Below are 18979 nucleotides of genomic sequence, written 5' to 3'. Positions count from 1 at the left end.
GGCAAACTCAAAACTACTCTTTTTAGAAAAAGTAGCTGGGAAAGCCATAGGAGACCTATGAATTCCTATAAACCTCCTTTTCCATGTTACAATTCTAAGACCTAGGCACAACTTCTGAAATCATCATCATCCCACCTTTTTTGAACACATAACTCAAGGCAGCAAACACACCTAATACTCCTTCCTCCTCCTATTTTCCCCACAACAACAACCCTGTGAGATGGGCTGGACTGAGAGAGTGGGACTAGCCAAAAATCACCCAGCCAGCTTTCATGCCTAAGGGAGGCCTAGAACTTAGTCTCCTGGGATCTAGGCCAGCACCTGAACCGCTACACCAAACTGGCTTTCTTTGTTTGAACAATACTGTAAAAATAACACAACTGAATAATTAGCAGGAAACAAATCATCCACATAACCCACACTAAGGGGCTACAAAAATGGATGGGAGAAATACAAACATTTCAAACCAACTAAAACATGCAGGGTTCACACAAGTTGACCTAACAGCCTACCATCTTACGGTGGGAGTGTAGTCTATGCCAGATACTTGGGGGAGGGGGGCATTTTTATCCTTCCTGAAAGCAGCAAACTAGCAAAATCCTATGTCCTAAAATCACACACTGAAATTATTTGGTTAATAGTTAGTGGGGCAACATTTAACATTCCCTTTTGCTGCAATATGGCAGAAATGATACCAACAGTATCTCTGATTTTTTCTGAAGCTCACCGGGGGGGGGGCAGAAATGTTCCTGATAGCATATAATACTTATGCTGGGGATTCATAAATATGACAAATTTACAAATGCAGCCAAATAACATTTGGACTATAATCAGGGTCTTTTTAACAGAGCTGCAAGGGGAAGGAGGAATTGGAGGAGGCTTCACCTAAAGTCATAGAGATGTACAAAATTCACTGATCCACAAATGGAATATCCTGCTGATTTCTAGAATGTTCTGATGTCTTTTGACTAAGCTAACTGTGCATTTTCCCAGGCCATGTTATTCTGGGGCCAGTTTGGCAATTTCTAAAAGTAAATCCTTCAAACCAGAAGTAGTTTGAAGTGTTCTGGGTATGTCCTATTTCAAAGCCAATACACCCCCGAAACACTTTTAACTTATTTATTTTGAATGTATTACTTCAAACTGCTGAACCGCCCCTAGAACAGCATGGTCTGGAAGAAAAAGGAACCTTCTGGAAATCTCTGGATCATTCTGTTCCTGGGTCAACTAATTTTACAGATTCCTAATAATTTCATATTTGAAATGTTCCTTTTTATTCAAGGTGGTAAAACTAACCAGTTAAAATATAAATCCAAAATCTAGCAATATTTCAATATTTTGAATTTCCCCACACATTCCATTTACTAAATCACTGGTCCTGTTGCTTGAGCTGCAAAAATTAACATACGACCCATTTAATCATTACTTCTCCAGCTTGACCTGGTTGCAGGGTGTGACAATTTTCTATTTTCCACCAGCGGGAAATACTTTTTATCAAAAGTTCTTACTCTTTTCCAATCTCTTAAAATAAAATTCAGAAGCTATTAAACAAAGAGAAAAATCTTCCCCTGGAGAGACTGAAAGATTATAATTCTGCCATCAGTGCTAGCTTTAGTAAATTTTGCTATACTCTGTTCTGAATAAAAAAGGGTTTCAGTTAGATTTTTTTTTTTCATTTCAGCTTCTGCTGCATCAAATAGATTCGTTCTTAAGCTGTTTTAAGTTATTTGCTTTATGTGCTGCAACAGGGTTACATTTCTAGAAGATTCTATGTGGTATCTAATGGGATGTACAGCACTTTGGAAATAATTCAGAAAAGGTACTTCATAGTGCAGGAAAAGATGTTTTAAGAGCTACAGAGATGTGTCATGCTGGCGCTCCTGCGAGCTCTGAAACACCTTTTCCCAAGTCTCTGCACAACTCTAGCTTCTAGCTGACCAGCAACAGCCCGTTTGTGCTGAACTTGGCAAGAAGAGAACAGGCGAGAAGCCTGAGAAGGGATGGCAAATAGCATCAGTACTTGATTCTTATTATAATGCTTATGCCTCTTCAATTAAACTGACTCTAAGCAATTACCATGCCAGATACTGTCTTTATGTGGATGATGGTAACACAGTAAGAACACACTATCATTACAGTTAATGTTTGTTTACATTACTTGATGAACCATTAAAAAATTAGCCAACAGTGTGTCTTTCTATTTTAAGATATACAAGTTCAACCTATTCTTCTGTTAATTCTGTTATCAATATAAATTATTGAGAATGAAAAATAACATTGACACAGGATGCAATAAAAAGATAAATGTGGGGTGAGGTTGAAGTGAACATTCTGCTTCCAGGCCCCAGAATTTTAAAGAGACCACAATTACAATTGTAGGCTAGAGACATTCCTCCTAACTGGAATATAAGCCTCAAGCATTTGGCTGAGACTATCAATAGTTCTAAAATGACTTAGAAGCAGTGCTCTGAAATATGCACAAGTGTGGCACATCACTGCAACTATTAAAGCTCCCAAGATTTATTTCAGGATTTTGTGCAATCTGGAAAAAGTCAGAGCAGCTTCAAAGAGCTACATTAAAGATGCAAGTGCATTCAAGAGTCAACTTTTTAAAGCAGCCAGGTCTTTTTTTCAGGTTCATGTGGAAGGCTGAAAAAAGACAAGGCTGCTATAATCAGTGGCAGATAAATAGCACATTTAAAAGTTCTGAAGCATTTATTCCAAATCATTTTCAAAACATCCACATCCCTAATTCAGGATGCTGAATTCTCAGTAAATAAGTGACTCAACCTAAACCTTTAGTGACTCAACCTAAACCTTCAGGATTAGGACTGGGTCTTCTTCATCATGTGAGGAAAAGTTCTCTGAAGAATAAGAATAAAAAGACGGGAATAAAATAAAATTAAAAAATCTTGACAAGCAGAAACCATCCTTCATAGAATTATTCACATTTTCCAACATGGGTATCAGTAGGTTCTGCTGGCTATTACACAGATTCAGATGGCTGACTGTACTGAGATGGGGGAGCGAGAATGCAATACAATAGCACAGCACAGGACTGAATGAGGAGCCAACATAAAGTGTTTGGGATCTGCTGATATAATCCTGTCATAATAGATAAATTATTTCCGATAGCCAATTTGTATTGTTTCTAGTAATATCACAGTGCAAAGTACTGGAAAAAATAAGCATGTGCCTAATGTTTGTACTAAAACTTCAATATTAACTGACATTTCAACAGATAAGTTAATAAGGTATTTAATTATTTTATTTATGATAGCAGTCAGCAGTATGACACCTATCTAATATAAGGTGTCCTGGTCATCTAAAAAATGTTTTTTATACTATCAAGATCACCAAAGATTTCAGCAATTTTAGGGGGACAGTTAGACTGTTGTATGAGAGCTCACAATGGTACTGGGAGAGGGAAGCTGCAAATCCCGATTGCCTTCAATTTACAATTTGAATTTCCAAGAACTTCAATGCAAAATTAGACAAGCTGGTAACAGGTGCATATATATTTCAAGGAATTCTTTGCATGATGAATCATACGTCAATATATTCTAGCCCCCTTGTTCTAGCTGTGTTTGAAAAGCAGAATGTAGGTATTTTCTGCAAATAAAATTACTATTTCTAAAACTGTTAATCAAACCTTTCTGCTCATACAAGCATTCAAAATGGTTTATAAGAATAAAGATCTGGTATTTAGTTTAGATAAGGGGGGAAGAAACCAGTGCTCTTTACAAAACAAAAGCAAGTTAACCCTTTAGAAATAAAATAGAGTGCACTGTTACAGGTATGGTTATACATTATGTGAAGCATATATATAATATAAAATTGTGTATATATAGAATATAAAATTGTGTATCAAAATAATGCCCTTCAAGTTCAAGTGGGGACATGCAGGATCTATTAGCTTCCACTGAAGTCCCATGTGAACTTCATCAGTATTCACTTGTCACATCATGGTGATGAGAGAAAAACAAACCAGGTTACTGATGAGAACAAGTGATAACTTTTCCAGAAAGGTCTGGGTCCACAGGAAACAGTCTGAGGAGTCAAGCTGTACTGCATCATGAACTCCAGAACACAGATGTGACCCCAAATTTTCCAAGGGTGATTTTGTTAGATTTTATTTTGGGGGATTTTTATATTCTGTGGATAGTAGGGATTTTATTGAGTAGCAACAGCTAGGCCATATTGTATCATTCACAACGTTAATTGCTCTGAAGTCTGCTCCATAGTATTATACTAACAACAGTTGGGTTTTGACAAGGTCAAAGTATGCATCTCTCATTTGATGTTAAGACAACTTGTAACCTCAGAACATCTTGGATCCAAGCATTATTTAGAAGTTGTACATCTGAGTCATTTATTTCCAGTTGTCATTGTTTTATGGAACCCACACAACTATTTCTAGCAGCACATTTGTCCACAGCACATAACTGATCTTGCATTAAACCTTGGAAAAAATCTATGGCCATTCTGTTCAATGAGTAATACATGAAATAGTAGTGAGGGAATCCAAGAACATATGAGCCTGTCTTAATCACTTTATAAGTGTTGAGAACTAATTTACTTCCATTTAGCTTACGTTCATGGGTACTTTACAGTAAGTCAATAATAAGACTTTTAAAAAATGAGTTCTGAAAGGTAGGAATTCCTAATGATAAATAAAATAACTTGTTATTCAAGGAGTTCAACAACCCCCTTCCTCTGAAACAATACAGGAGTTTTAAGTTTTTCAGCTTACCACCTGGGAACTATTCATAAAAGATTAAGGACTGATACTATCACAATACAGGTGACTAGGAAACACTGGAGGACTAAAAGATTGTCTTACAGGCATCAATTTACCTGCTGTTTTTGATTCTGGGTTGAGCAGTTTTGTACCACCATAGTACCCTTTATATGAGAAAGTAAGAACTGCCTGCTCAGATTAAAGGTCCAACAAGCTTTTTCTAAACTCACCCTTGCAGATAACACTAGGAAACACACACAGAACAGTAGAGAGACAGCCAAACCTTATTTGCTCCCAAAGCTATCCTATACAGATGATTTTGAAAGTGGAGGATTTAAAAATGACCAGTTCTTCTAACAATCCCTCCACTGTGTTATCAATGCTGTATATACATTAATATACCACCAGAGTACTGCAGTGACTGAGGTGCTGACTTACATTGAGGAAACCCAAGTTCAAATCCCCACTTCACTATGATGATCACTGGATGGCTTTTGACTAGTAACTTTCTCTCAGTCAGATCCTCGTAATGCAGCTTTTATTGAGGGGTAATTAGGGGAGATCTCTATGTAAGCTGCTTTGAGCTTTTTGCAAAAATAAATGCAATGAACCAATACATGATAAACTTCATATTAGTTTATAAAGTATCTGTTACCTGGCATAGGCAAAAATATGTTAATGTATCCATCTGACAAGCACAATTATAACAATATAGGTGGGCTCTGTATACCAAGTATTAGTAGAAATACTCGAATGAACAGTACAGATGCTGTTAGGCTCAAAATCCTAGCAGCCCCAGCCAGGAGAGGCAATAGTTGAAGTCATGAGAGTTTCTGCAAGGTCTAAAGATCACTAAACTATAAATCAAGAAGCTCAAAGCTGCCAACAGTGAACTTGAAAATCTTATTTACTGGACTATATTATTATTAAATTTGTTATGGCCACCCATTCTGGTCAGCTGACATTGGACTATACAACTGAAACAGTTTAAAACATAATAACAAAACATAACAGCCTAGACCAGTGTTTCTCAACCTTGGCAAGTTGAAGATGTATGGACTTCAACTGGCTGGGGAATAGTGGGAGTTGAAGTCTACACATCTTCAGCTTGCCAAGGTTGAGAAACACTGGCCTAGACCAAAAAGCAACCATAAAAATAACAACAACAACAAAGACAGGGGCTCCACGAGCACAGTACCCCCAGGCCTGGAAAAGCCAAGTTTTAAGGGCCTTCCGGAACCAAGAGTATGGGGGGATGCTGTTCCAGAAGGTAGGGGCAGCAACAGAGAAGATGTGCTTCCTTGGTCCCACAACATAACAGAATTTAATTGAGGGGATCTGGCATGTACCCACTCTACCCAAATGTACCCGGTGGGCAGAAACAATTGGAGATTGGCGGTCCCCCAGATAACCAGGCCCTATACCATGAAGATAACTGCTGGAGAGAGGGAAAGAAAGAGGAAGTTTGGGGATTATACTCTGGGTGTAAATTTTCAGCCAGGACCAAAGAAAACACAGATAAACAGGAAATACTATCTTAAATGGAGAGTGCAAACAAAAATAGATGTATGGCAATCAGAAAAGGAAGTAAAGTTAGTAAAGTTAGTCCCTGTTGTTATAAACATCAAGAGGTAGAACAATGCTCCTACCTGTGTTCAAGAGGTAGAACAATGCTCATACCTCCTGAAGATACATCATTACACAAAAACAGGAAATGCTTCCAAGTTTCAGCAGGATTGGACCACTAACTCTATGCCATTATTCATAATACAGGTTCACGTGAGTTTCAAATTGTTATTATTGAAATTCAAACTGTCAATTTAAATTGAATCAGTCATAAAGATATTGGCTAAAACATGTTTAACACAGCACATGCTACAGCTTTGAAAGATAATTAATATAATTTAATTTGTACTGAGATTAGGAAACCATTTGGTAAAACAAGCCAGTAAATGCAAATATTATGTTTGCTGGTTTGGAGATTTAGGGCTGCTAATCTACCAGCTACCCGAGAGCTTGATTTGCCATAGTCATTTATTCTTTATTTATTTATTAGATTTCTATGGCTGCCTATCTCAGACAAGTGACTCTGGGCAGCGAACAGTAATAAAATCAGTTAAAACCAAGTACAAACACCATACAAAAATAAATATATACAGCAGTCAAGAAAAATTACAACCATAGTTATCAATATCAATTTATACCATTTATTTATAACCTCTTCTGAAGTTGTTACAGTCATAATATTCTTAAGCACACAAAATCAACACAATTCATTGCAATAAACTAAAAATGCAGTATAGATTGACTAAACTCAGCCCATTTACTGGAAGTTAAAGTGCAGCTATAAATAAACTCAGAACAGCTGTCAGAATGGAATAACTATGAAAGGTCCAACTTGCAGCTGGTGCTGTTATAGTAAAATCTTTACAGTATTTAACAGATCATTCAGAAGGAGGCAATGTCCATTAAATCCAAATTTACATAATTTGGATCAATTTATACCATTTGTATAATTATATAATAGCCACAACTGCATTATTTGCAACAAAACTATTTAGGGAATAAAGCCTGAAATTAATGGACCCCCCAATTTAACAGGTACCCAGCCTGTTAAGCAGGAGTGGAGTCTGAAAGAAAAATATCTCCACTGTATCTGACATTTGCTAAACAGAGGACTGTTGAACCCAGAGCTTAGTGTATTCTATTTCTATAATTAATGATCATGCACATTTGCCCCTTTATCTAGCCGGTCAACAAACACATAAAAGAACTCAAAAGAAATAGTTTAAGTTCCACAGGAAATGTGATTTTTGCAGGTTAGATCAGCTACTTGAAAATAGTTGCCTTGATTAACCGCAACAGAAAAAGATATTCAGTGTATTGGTGTGGTGGGGTGGGTGGGTGGGAGACTGCCCTCATCAATTCTCTTTCAAATTTGCTATTACATATACTATTCAAGTTTGCTACTAAATTTGGAAAAAATAAGTCTCCTTAAGGGCATCTAAAGTCATCACAACTTAATCAGTCCCTATGGAAATCTTCAGAAATTATGCCTCTAGATTTTGTGGGAATATACTACAAGTAGTCCTTGCTTAACGACCCTAACTGGAACCAGAATTTCTGTTGCTAAGCAAGGTGGTCATTAGGCAAAATACGTGACTGCGCCTCTTAGCGACAGCAGTTTCAGTAGTCCCGGTTGCGGTCCTTAGGCCAGAACCATACGCTTCTCCTGCCCTGCCATGCTTGCCTCTGCTTCAACTCCCCCCACCCACCCATTTCCCCCCATCTCTGTTCTTTTGGCCACCTGCATTCTGCTGCCCCTGCCACAGCCAGCAGCTCCCTCACGAAGGGCCAGGCTGGGTGTACTTTGTCAGTGGCAGGGGGAAGAAGATGGCAAAGGTCAGCTGGGGCAGCAGAGTACAGGGTGCAAGGGGCAGAGGGTAGGGCAGTAGGAGCAGTGGAGTACAGGGCAGCGAAAAGGTCAGAGATGGGGGGGAGACAGGCAGGTGGGGGGAGTTGAAGTGCACACTGCAGTTGTAAATGCAGGTGGGCTGTCAAGGGTGAGGGTTTATTCTGATTCCAAATGTGGATTGTCTTCTCACAGCATTTGCATTTTGATCACATGACCAAAGAGGCATTACAAGGGCCATAATTTCAAGGACCAGTTGTAAATACCATTCATTCAGCCCTGTCGTTGAATGAATGGTTATTAAGTGAGGAACACCTGCAATCAGTATCATCAGGAATTATTCTAATTCTCTTTGCTTAAAGAGAGGACATTGACTCGCTTTGTTTCTAACTGGACTTGACTTTTTGCTTGATACTCAAAAAAAAAAATGCAATTTGGATTTGATGACTGATGTATTTTTATGTATTTTTATATCTATAGAAATATCTACAAATCATATGCATTGTTGAAATAGATTGATTCTATAAACTTCTTTGGATGTTAGATTTTAAAATTAGGTTTTATTATGTAGACGTTTAGATATTAGAGTAAGAGGTGAACGTATTTTACATTGATACCTGTACCAAAGAAAGTCAGAAGTTACTTTTCTTTTTCTATGCTTTTTCTTTTCTGATGTTTCTTTTTGTTTCCTTTGTATTTTAGTCTTTTGGAAATTTAATAAAACTTATTGGAAAAAAAGATTTTTTTAAATTCTAAAGTGGGAACCAAACTTCAGGAAATGTTACCATAGAGCATATACCCACATGACTAGCTTCCTCTCCTGTTTAACTATTTTTGAATTTTCCATCTTAATTAAATTTTAACTAAACCCTAACTCATTACTATCATTAGACAAGCCCACACCATCTTCATGCAAGCAGTCCAGTAATTCAACCTTATACTCACAAAGCATAACACCAGAATCTGCGCATTCTACAGTCTATTGAGCTTCTTTAAAAGATATGAAAGGGCAACCCTAAATTCTACATAATTCAACTTTAATATGATCATGATGTATAAAATAATTCTATTCAGGTAGTACCCAGTTGAAGAATGAGTTCCATTCCCAAGGTCTGTCCTCAAGTCTAATTTGTATGTAAGCCGGAACAGTATTATTGTATAATACTATATAAGTAGTATTGTATAATGAACTCGAATCATTGTGCATTTAAATCAAATTTTGCTCCATTCTTAACTATAAGTTGTCCTTAAACTAGGCATTCTTAACCTGGGGACTACCTGTACTTGGATCTTGTAGCCAACCTCCCCCCCCCCCCACACATTTGTTCAGGACTTAACTAATGGTTAACTTGTTTTTTACTAGACGGTCAGCTGTAGAACTTCTTAGATGGGGGGGGGGATAATTTTGGGGGGGCTTTCCAATATAGCATGGATGAATAATCTACACTGTAAGAAACCACAGATTGAATAACTTATTTTGTTCAAAGATGCAAAGTAACAGATCACTGCAGTTAGTAGCTTAGTACTCTATGTTTGGAATGGGTGAAAAATAATGTAACTCTTAAAATGGACAGGTTTAAGTACTATTTTTGTTATTTTTTTTGGCTACTAACAGCAAAAAGACCACACTGTGATAATTATCAGAATACACACTGAGCCCCAATGGAAACAGCATGGGGAGTATATATATTATCTCAAGAAATTGTAAAATATGCTATCAAATTTGGCAAGAGACCACGCAATAATATATTGAATTCTTACAACAGGCCTTAAGAATAGACAGGTTTGTACTGAAAAAAAAGTGATATTCTTCTTTTAAAAGGTCAGACATAAGAAAAACATCAAGGAAGAAAAACCTGTGCTTTACAATGAAGAAATAAGTGCTTTGAAAAGCCTAAACAGCTAGCCAGAAAGGTCACAGACTGTCGCCATGATCACCTTGCAGTGAAGCTAGATTGGATTGTACACAAACACCATCATTCTGGTTTCGTGTTAAACAGACCCAACCCTACTGGATAAAGGTTTTAGTTTCATTGATCTTGAGGCACAACTGGGCACGCTGCCAACACGGCTTTCAGAAAAAATCCCCTCTTGTAACGGAAGAAGAAAACCAGCTTTGTTGGGCTGCTCCAACAGTCCCAGCTTTAAACACATGTCACATCTGCATAAAATGTTCATTTCTGGAAATCAGTAAACTTTTCAGATTGGTGAGCATGTTGTGCAATTAGAACAGAATAAAGACATCTTTTAAAAAAACCCTGAGGCTTGAGAAAACTTAGATTCGTTGAAAAGTGCCTGTTTCAACCCAAGCATGAAACTCAAATGGAACAGGTAGTTTCATCAAGCCATAAACTCTGCAACAGGAAGTGATGTGGTCAATCTCAACTGAGCTAAAAAAAAAATTACTTATGCACAAATTAAAATTTCCCCTAGGCATTACTATTTCCTATCCATTACTATTTTAGGTTAATTTCTAATCTGTGATAGCTCTATGTTTGGAATGGGTGATAAATAATGTAACTCTTAAAATGGACAGGTTTAAGATACTTCTTAAACTGTGAAATATACCTTGCTAAATATAACAAGGAAAGCATGTATAGCATGGCTTATAGAAATCTTTATGGTCCCTTAATAGCAGCCCTCCCTAGGAAGAAGGAAGTAGAGAGGTTTAGAATGGAGCAGTCAGCTACATTCTGAGCAAGCACTCAGCTGCCTCACCAGTGGTGATGCACTGCAGCCCCCAGCTGGACCCAGCCTATTTTTGAACTTAATCTTTATTTTGCTGTCTTCTCTCTTACACCAAATTTTGTGCCTTTCTGCTCAATTTTCAAAGTTATCCTGATGACAGACAAGAGTCATAATCCCCTTTACGTACTCTATTTCCAACATAACTGGGTTGCAGAAAATAAAAATCAAAGGGGTCTTCCATCTAAACTAAATTATTAAAGGAGGATTTCTTTTTAAAAGCCAACTCACTCCACTCCCAACTTCTAAATATTACCTTAGTTTTATGACAATCAGGCATACTATTACCTACACCAGTTTTTCTCAGAACTGGCTCCCTCCATACATTTTATTCTCTACTTTCTATAAGCCCAGTTAGCAAATCAGGGATAACGGGAGCAGTTGTCCAAAATATCTGGAGGGCAGTTTGAGATAAAACTGTTCAAGATTAAGTGTCAACTATTTTCCAGGGTCTCAGTTTCTCTGCCCTGCTTTCTAAAAAACTTTAACTGGAGGTATCAAGATTTTCATAAGAAACCACATACATGTCAGAATGCACTCTAGTATTATGGAACAGGAACTCCTTTTGGTTAATAATGGCACAATATGACAGATTATCTTTTCTACGTTCTTTTTTAATTTGCTAAAATTATAACATAAAACAAAAAAGTGTTCCAAAAGCAAACATAAGCTTTATTAAATTTTCCAAGGAGAAAAACACCATACTACCTAGTATGGAAACAGGGCATTTGTTCAGCCCTACTGATTCCCAATACAAATATGTCAGTTTACCAATTCTAAAAGCATAATTCAACAGCCATTTGCCCTTTTGAGTTTAACTTACACTTGCAACATTATTTTATTCAAGAAGACTCCATCTGCTAGATTCATGTACACTTCAAGTTTGTCTTCATTATCATTCCCTAGGGCTCCAAATGTTTTTACCTGCCAGGAAACACAAAATAAAACTTTATTTTAGAAAATTCTTTCAAAGATGAAACACAGTTACTAATTTTGTTCTGGAAGGTGCATGTTTACATTCATTTGAACTGTATTTCAAGGGTTAGAAACTAATAAGACAACAAACATGGTTATTGGGCTCCTTTTGGTGGCAGAAAACTTGGTTCTGTTAGGCTGGAAGGTGGTCCATTCCCCATCAATTACATGGTGGTCTGAAGAATTCACCTCTCCTCCTATATTGGAACAAACCTCCCCCTAACCAGGAATCCTGTTTAGAGGATTATTCAGAAATTTGTACTGTCCTTGCTGCTTCACCCATAATATCTGAAGCCATACTAGTAGATGAGGTGAAGAGCAGAACACAAAAGACTCCTATTTCTTTAATAGAAAAAGAAATGCCCATGATTATTTCTGCTATAAATCTATTCAAAATTCATCTGAACCAGATCTAGTTTTCTTCCAAGATCTGTTAAATTCATTTAAATTCTCCACACCGACTGGGACAACAGATTGCTCCTTAAAAAGAATCTGTTTATCTTGAAATTTCTGTCAGCCATTATGAGCAGAACAATTCTGCTACAACATAAACATATTTGGCTTCTAATGTTACAAGTAATTTAGCACACTTGTCTTGCTCCTGTTACTTTCTTAGAGCTTCCATATCAGATTATAGAGGGGCCTGATCCATAAATGTCACAACACGAAACAAGATAGCCATACTGCATGTAAAACTGAATTTCTGAATGATTTCGGTGTAAGAATTTCCTGCAAACAAAAAACATACCCAGGGGCACTAGCTAGCTCATTCCGTGCTGGGTGTAGTTTTATTATGATTATTTACAGGGAATTTAGATAGTGAAACTGTTATCACTAATTCTGCACCATGTAGTAAAATTGGGTTCAATCTGTAATACACAGTGCATGACTACAAAAGCAGAACAAAAAAAGTTGGTCATGTCAGACTGGTTTGTTTTTCCTTTCTTTCCAAAGCATAACAGTGCTGGGTAGGTAAAGCACTTTCTAGCCTTGCTGAAATCGAAGGAAGAGATAATAACACGGATAAAGTCAGGCATACGCTACTTTCTAGGCTCCCCTGCAAATGTGCAAGTTTTGTATAAACACCTGCAAATTAAATACCTATCCACACAGATCTCTATCCTTCCATCTGCTCTTCCAATTCCAATATTTTTTTTCTATCAAATTATTGTGTCCTTAAAATGTGCTGGATCCCAATGCCAACCTCAGAAACATTTCCTCCTCTGGATTAAGTAGGCCCACTTCCTCTTTCTAACATAAAAAAGGTAATTGGTTAACCAAGTAAAATCCTATACCCAAACCAGAAAACAAATTAGGAAATATAATTCAACAATATAACTATACAGGTAAAACTTACATACACCTACAATCGTGTATATAAGGAGAATCTACAGTATAGGAGATCGTATCAATGAAGCTATAATCAAATATAGTCTTGTAAGTGTTCTAGTGCAATATACACAATAAGTAACTCAAAACAACTTATGATCTACCCAAGATTTGTACATCTATTAAAAGATTTTTCCTTATGAGGTTTGATACATTCACGTATTTACAATGCAGATGCCTATCTAGTTAAAAAAGGGGGGGGGCTCCTCTTTTTAATCCAGCGTCTGACACCTTGCTGCCATATCTCAAGAAAACAAAAACTACTTTCTTTCAGAACCGAGAGGCGGTACTTCCAACAACACCGTACCAGAGTTTTCTCTCTCTCTCTCTCTCCATCTATCTTTTGATCTGGCCAGTCGGGCAGTGCCAGGCGCGTAACAACTTACGGTGCGGGGGAACCAACCTCTCTAATTGACTTCCGCTGCAATAACCGTCTCCCCGCTCCCAGCATGTCCATTAACTTGCTGCCATTCGGAAGCGCAGAGAAAAGCCCCGCCGACCAAGGTGAAGCTGACTTTCGACGCCTGCCGCTCAGAGCCTCCCTCCGAATTCACTCGCCCCTCGCCGGCCGGACAGCGCGCTTGCCCAGGTGGCCTGCCCGGTGCGCCACGAGGGCAGGCGCCTTCCTCCCATCCCACGGCTTCCTCCCTAGCGAAGCGCTCGGTCCGACCTTCGCTGCCCACTGAGCGGTTCTACAACGCCAGGCCGCTTTGCAAACTCACCCAGGTCACCAGAGGACTCTGCAGAAAGAGTTCCAGGAGCTCAGAAACGGTCACATCCATCTTGCCCCAGGAAAGCTCCGCGTTTGCTTTGGATCAGAAAGGAGAACGCGCTCGGCGCCCGCCCGCTCAGCCTGGGAACAAAGGCGAGGAGCCCATGGCCCAGAAGGAGTCGCCTGCCAGGGGAACAATGCGAGGTTCGTCTCCTTTCCCCTCCCCCTAGGCGAGAGTGGGGAGGGACGCGCGATCAGCTCCCTCCTCCCTCCCTCCCCACTTTCTCTTCAGAAACCGCCGCCCGTCCACAACCTGCTGATGGGCAAGGCGGGGACGGCTGAGCCGCCGGGTTGTAGCAGCGGGGCGAACTGCCTGCAACGCTTTCTGGCTTCTGCTCGTCGCGAGTACTTTTCTGATGGTAGCTGCTGCTACCCAAGACTTTCTGCTTCGCTGGGAAGAGTAAAAGCGAGCTTTTTAACAGCAGCTTTGGCAAGTTCTCTCTCTCTCTCTCCGAATGTCGAAAGCGAGCAGTGAAGGCGCGCCACGGATCGCGTTCACGCGCTCAGGCCACTAGTCTTACAAGGCGATGGGAAGTGCTGAACGCTACAACTACTACCTGTAGGAAGGGCGCGCGCTCTTCTCTTATGTTGCAAACGGGGAGGAGGGGGGAAGAGAGAAAGGCAGGCAGGAGGAGTCGGCTGGGGGGGTGTTAAGAAAAACATGTTGATCGACGTTGCTGGTTGCAAATGACAATCTGGGGAAAAGGTTTGAAGTGACCAATAGAAGTTGCTTTCAGTCTAATTGGGCTGGAAAGGTGTTCAGCGTTAATAAAGCCCTTGGAGGGGAGAGAACAAAGTGTGTACAGGAAGTGTGGGTCCCACGTCGAGGCGGCTCGGTGCTATTCTTCGCGTGGGGCGCGATCTTGAGAAGTTATGGCAGCTCCTGTTAAAATCAGCCATTTTCGAGTAAATGTGTCCAACTACCGGACACAGAGCTTTGCCTCAGGAGAAAAGAGCAGCGTGTGTGCTCGTGAGTGTAATCTCGGTGGCTGGCACCTCTGACGGTTGGCCTCGATGGTGGAAGCCGAGAAGGAGTCGGCCCTCTCAGGAGGGGAAAGGGGCGAGCTCGCCTGCGCACGAAGTAACGGGTGGCGCTGGCCGACCAGAGGAAGGCAAGGGGAAGAGAGGACGTGGCTGGCAGGCTGGCAGCTTAACTTGGCAGCAGGACGAGGAGTTATGGGGCCTCGTTTTCAACACAAAACCCACCATGACAGACGAAGGGGCCCGGTCCCTCTCCCCCTCCCCCGCCATGCCGTCCTTTGGAGCTCCAGGATGTTCTTCCTCTCTGCTCATGGCCTTTACTAATAGCGCTGCAGCTTTAGGCTTCCCTATTGTGTTTAAGCGTGAATTGATGCCAAAAACGTCCAAAGCACAAAAAGGAATTGGGCAAGTGACCCTTTAGATAGATAGAGGAGTTACAGTCCTGGGAATAAATTTAGTGAGGGTGATGGAGAATGTAGATTACAGCTGCTGCAGAAACTGCAGCTCTTTATGGTGGGAGGCCAGGCATCCGGTTGTCTTGGCTCTTGCAAAGCTCTCCTAAGAGTTAATATCTCCAAAAATAGTTAATATCTTTTAATATTAAAAATATGTAAAGGTATCTTAAACAAGAACTTGCTTTCCTCTTTATTAATATAGAATGCACTATTACTACATAATGAAAACAGCTACGCTTCTATAAGAGTGATGCCACGCTTCAGTCAGATTGGCAGCTAATGGAAGAAAGGGAGACTAATACACAAAAGGGATGATCATGGTTGTGTTCACCCCACATGCTCCCTTGTAATTTATTGTATTAATACAAATTTCTGGATTTGTGTAACATGCAGAATCATAAAATGAAACTGCTTCATGCAAGAAATATAAATTAGCTTGTGTTCAGAATACTGTAGAAACACAGCCTAGCCCTGGGTTCAAATGCTATTCTGAACTTTAGTTTGTTGAATAAGTCACAATTGAGTTCATAAACTAAAACTATAAATCAAATGTACTACTTTGACTTCAGCAAATATATTTGTTAGCTTTTAACAGGTTTAGGTTAAGCAGAATAACTTGACTATTTCTTTTGGAACTCAAATGGACAATCCTTTTAACTAAAAAGTCAGTTACATGTAGGTTCCCTATCATGCCATAGATGCTTTGGTTTAACCCCTGTTAAGTTGCCAAAAACTACGTTAAAGTGCTCTTATAAAGCTTGATAGGGCTAGTGTCAGTGATTTAGAATATTTATCATATTTTCCCACACCTATAAAGTAGATCAGAAAGATAGTATTTGCTCAACATAGCACAGTTAACTGAACTTTGGTTTTCTTAGTTAAACAACTGAGCTATAAACCAGCTCACCTAATTTTAACTTAGTATGTTGTATGAACCCATCATCCTGTGCTGCTGAAAAGGAGACTGGTGCTAAAAATAGAAGCTTGTCTAGGGCAGCCTTCGGCCACAACTCATCATTATAGCCAGTAGAGTTAATGGACATATCATTTGGGTAAAGTGAAAGTTGACACATCTGGAGGGCATAAGATGGGTTAAACCACGTATCATGGGTTGTTCAAATCTGAGAGCTAAATAGTACTTGCTGCTGTGTATATATATTATCATTCCAGATATTTCAGTAGTAGAAAGTACTTCCTAATTTTCTCTCCATCTTGACTGAGATGTTTAACCTCTGGAAGCATATCAAGTTAGCTTCTACAGGGATGTTCAATTGATGCTTAACTTATTGGACATTAGGATACAGTGCAAATGTTCATTATTGTGTCCTTCCTTCTGACTCATCCCTTAAAACTAAGGGACAAGGATGTTCCAACCTGCAAACTTTTGAAACCTTAGATACAGCCCATCCACCTATATACCCAAATTCCCCCAAATTATTGTCAGTGTGACTGAAGAATGTAGGAAATAATGTATTTAAATTAAACTAAATATTAAGCTAAGGTTTTTTTGTGCTGGCAGTGACAGTTTCTTTGTCTTAGCCTTACCCATTTTTTGGAATGTGGCCATTCAAATCTTTGGCCTGAAGTAAATGGTGCATTTCTTGCTTTGGGATTATTTAAAAGGAAAGGGATGCATATTCCCTCCTTGGAAAGCACCCCCTTTTTGGAGTTACTCCATCCCATAATTGAATATAATGGAATTAGACAAAGTAAACAAAGTGATTACCTTAGTCATGTGAATCCAGATTATTGTATAATAACCCAATTAATTTAATAGATATGTAATACAGATTGTTAAGGAAAACCTGGATTTCTGCAATGTAAATGTAAAAAGTTCTAAAGCAAACAGATTGCAAACATCCTTTTTTAAAATGAAACATGGTGGTCTAATTGTCTCCCATTAGAATTTTCCAAACTAAATAGTTTCAGAATGTAAGTCCTAATCTGACATAGTTTGTTCTTTCTTCCTATTAGCAAATGCTTTTACCACTGCTGTATAATCACAATCCATCCAGTGGATTTGTTACAAATGTTTTCAAAATACATTTTGATTTAATAGGGATATAGCATAAATTAAAGTGTACTCATCCAGCCTGAGGCCTCTGCAGGAGAGTTTAAAAAAAAGTCAAGATGAGAGCTGTGAAAGGCCCAATCGAAGGCCCTTTTTTGTGGCTGACATTATGATTTTTTTGACCCCCCAGCACCCTGTATCCAGTTATGTATAGTACAAAGTGAACTATGAAATTTAATATAGAGAGAGCATGCGGAGGTCTCTCAGCTCTGAAGGCTCTATAAAGTTTGACTGAAAAAAAAAAGATTTTTAAAGATGGACTGAAGGCATTTGGGGGAAGCTATGTCTGAACAGGTGGGTAGTTTGCTACTGGAAGGTGAGGCCAGTGTCTTTTTCTTCTCTCTCCTAAATACTACATGAACCGAGTGGGAAATCACTTCCTGTTTATATAGTCCTGACCCTGAACACATTTTGCCCAGTCAGTAGTGTTGGAGATTCGAATCTACATTGTTTTCCATTGCTAATAAGTACAATGAGACAGCCAGACTTCTAGCATTTCAGAAACACTATTGTGCCTGCATATCCAGGAAGAGTTGCAGCATTGGAAATTGTAGTCCAGTTGACAATCAGGAAATGCCTACACAGTTGGACTGTGATGAAGTATTATCTGCTATTTGCCTGCCTCATTTTCAAGGTTATACCGAGTTTTGATTAATGGAATTGACTTTTTTGAAGAAGGAACTCCCTCCACTGCATAGTTTTATAAATTATTGTTTTACACAGCATGGAAAAGCAGGAAAGGGAGCTGTTGCTTTTACCACATTAATGTATATTTTAGCATTGTGAGACGCAAAAATGAGGCAAGATCTTTAATGACAAGTCTGGCAGACACTACATTAGGTTTAACTGTGGATGTGTCCAAATTGTTGAGAGCTGTCCGTCAAACATATCAATTTTTCTTTCTTCCTTTCTCCTCTCCTTTAAACAACTGACGTTTCTTTGACGATGTTCTTTGACACCTATACATAGTCTCAGGAAAAGGTGTTGTTAAAATAAAATTGTGGATTTTCAGATTTTTCTACAAATTAATAACTACAACTAAATAGTCTCTGTGAATTTCACTTAGTCTTTGTGTTCCTGGTATAAAAAATATCAGGAAAGTTACTGAAAATTTGAAGAACAGTGAGAAACTATTTAGCATAAACATTTTAGCTTTGCCGGTTATACCAAGTGGCTCAATTTCAAATGATATAAGTACCTAGCAACTTTGTTGCAAATATAATTCTCATACAGTATGAAACTAAAGCTTTAAACATGGTGATTTAGCTAGCGAAAGGCAAAATACTGTGCATTTTACAGTAACTAAAAAAGATCCGGCAGTAGAATATTTGCACCATCTAGTGGCTATTATGTCAGAAAAAAATATCCTAGTGACCATAACAAATGAGGAATTTCAAAACAAAACGGATATAATGCAAAAGTGATGCAAAAGACAAAA

At 38.8% G+C, this 18979-nt stretch overlaps 1 protein-coding gene across 2 annotated transcripts in view; it reads right to left on the bottom strand.

Moving 5' to 3' along the window:
- The window catches only part of CCDC88C (coiled-coil and HOOK domain protein 88C), a 106390-nt gene extending 91774 nt beyond the window's left edge, over positions 1 to 14616 (bottom strand). The window contains exons 1-3 of one of the 2 annotated variants that reach the window (XM_088145231.1): positions 14592 to 14616; positions 13985 to 14157; positions 11722 to 11822 (exon numbers count right to left, since the gene is read on the bottom strand). In XM_088145231.1, the coding sequence (XP_088001357.1) occupies positions 11722 to 11822; positions 13985 to 14044 (161 nt within the window). In that variant the 5' untranslated portion in view covers positions 14045 to 14157; positions 14592 to 14616. The other variant, XM_015888880.3, reaches the window with a different exon arrangement.
- Between the last annotated feature and the right edge of the window lie 4363 nt (positions 14617 to 18979).

The sequence above is a fragment of the Python bivittatus genome, unplaced genomic scaffold (assembly GCF_059951505.1).
Source record: "Python bivittatus isolate LINGU-HERP-01145 unplaced genomic scaffold, Pbiv_v1 ctg000480_np1212, whole genome shotgun sequence".
Classification (NCBI taxonomy): domain Eukaryota; kingdom Metazoa; phylum Chordata; class Lepidosauria; order Squamata; family Pythonidae; genus Python; species Python bivittatus.
This window is presented reverse-complemented; position numbering and strand designations above follow the sequence as displayed.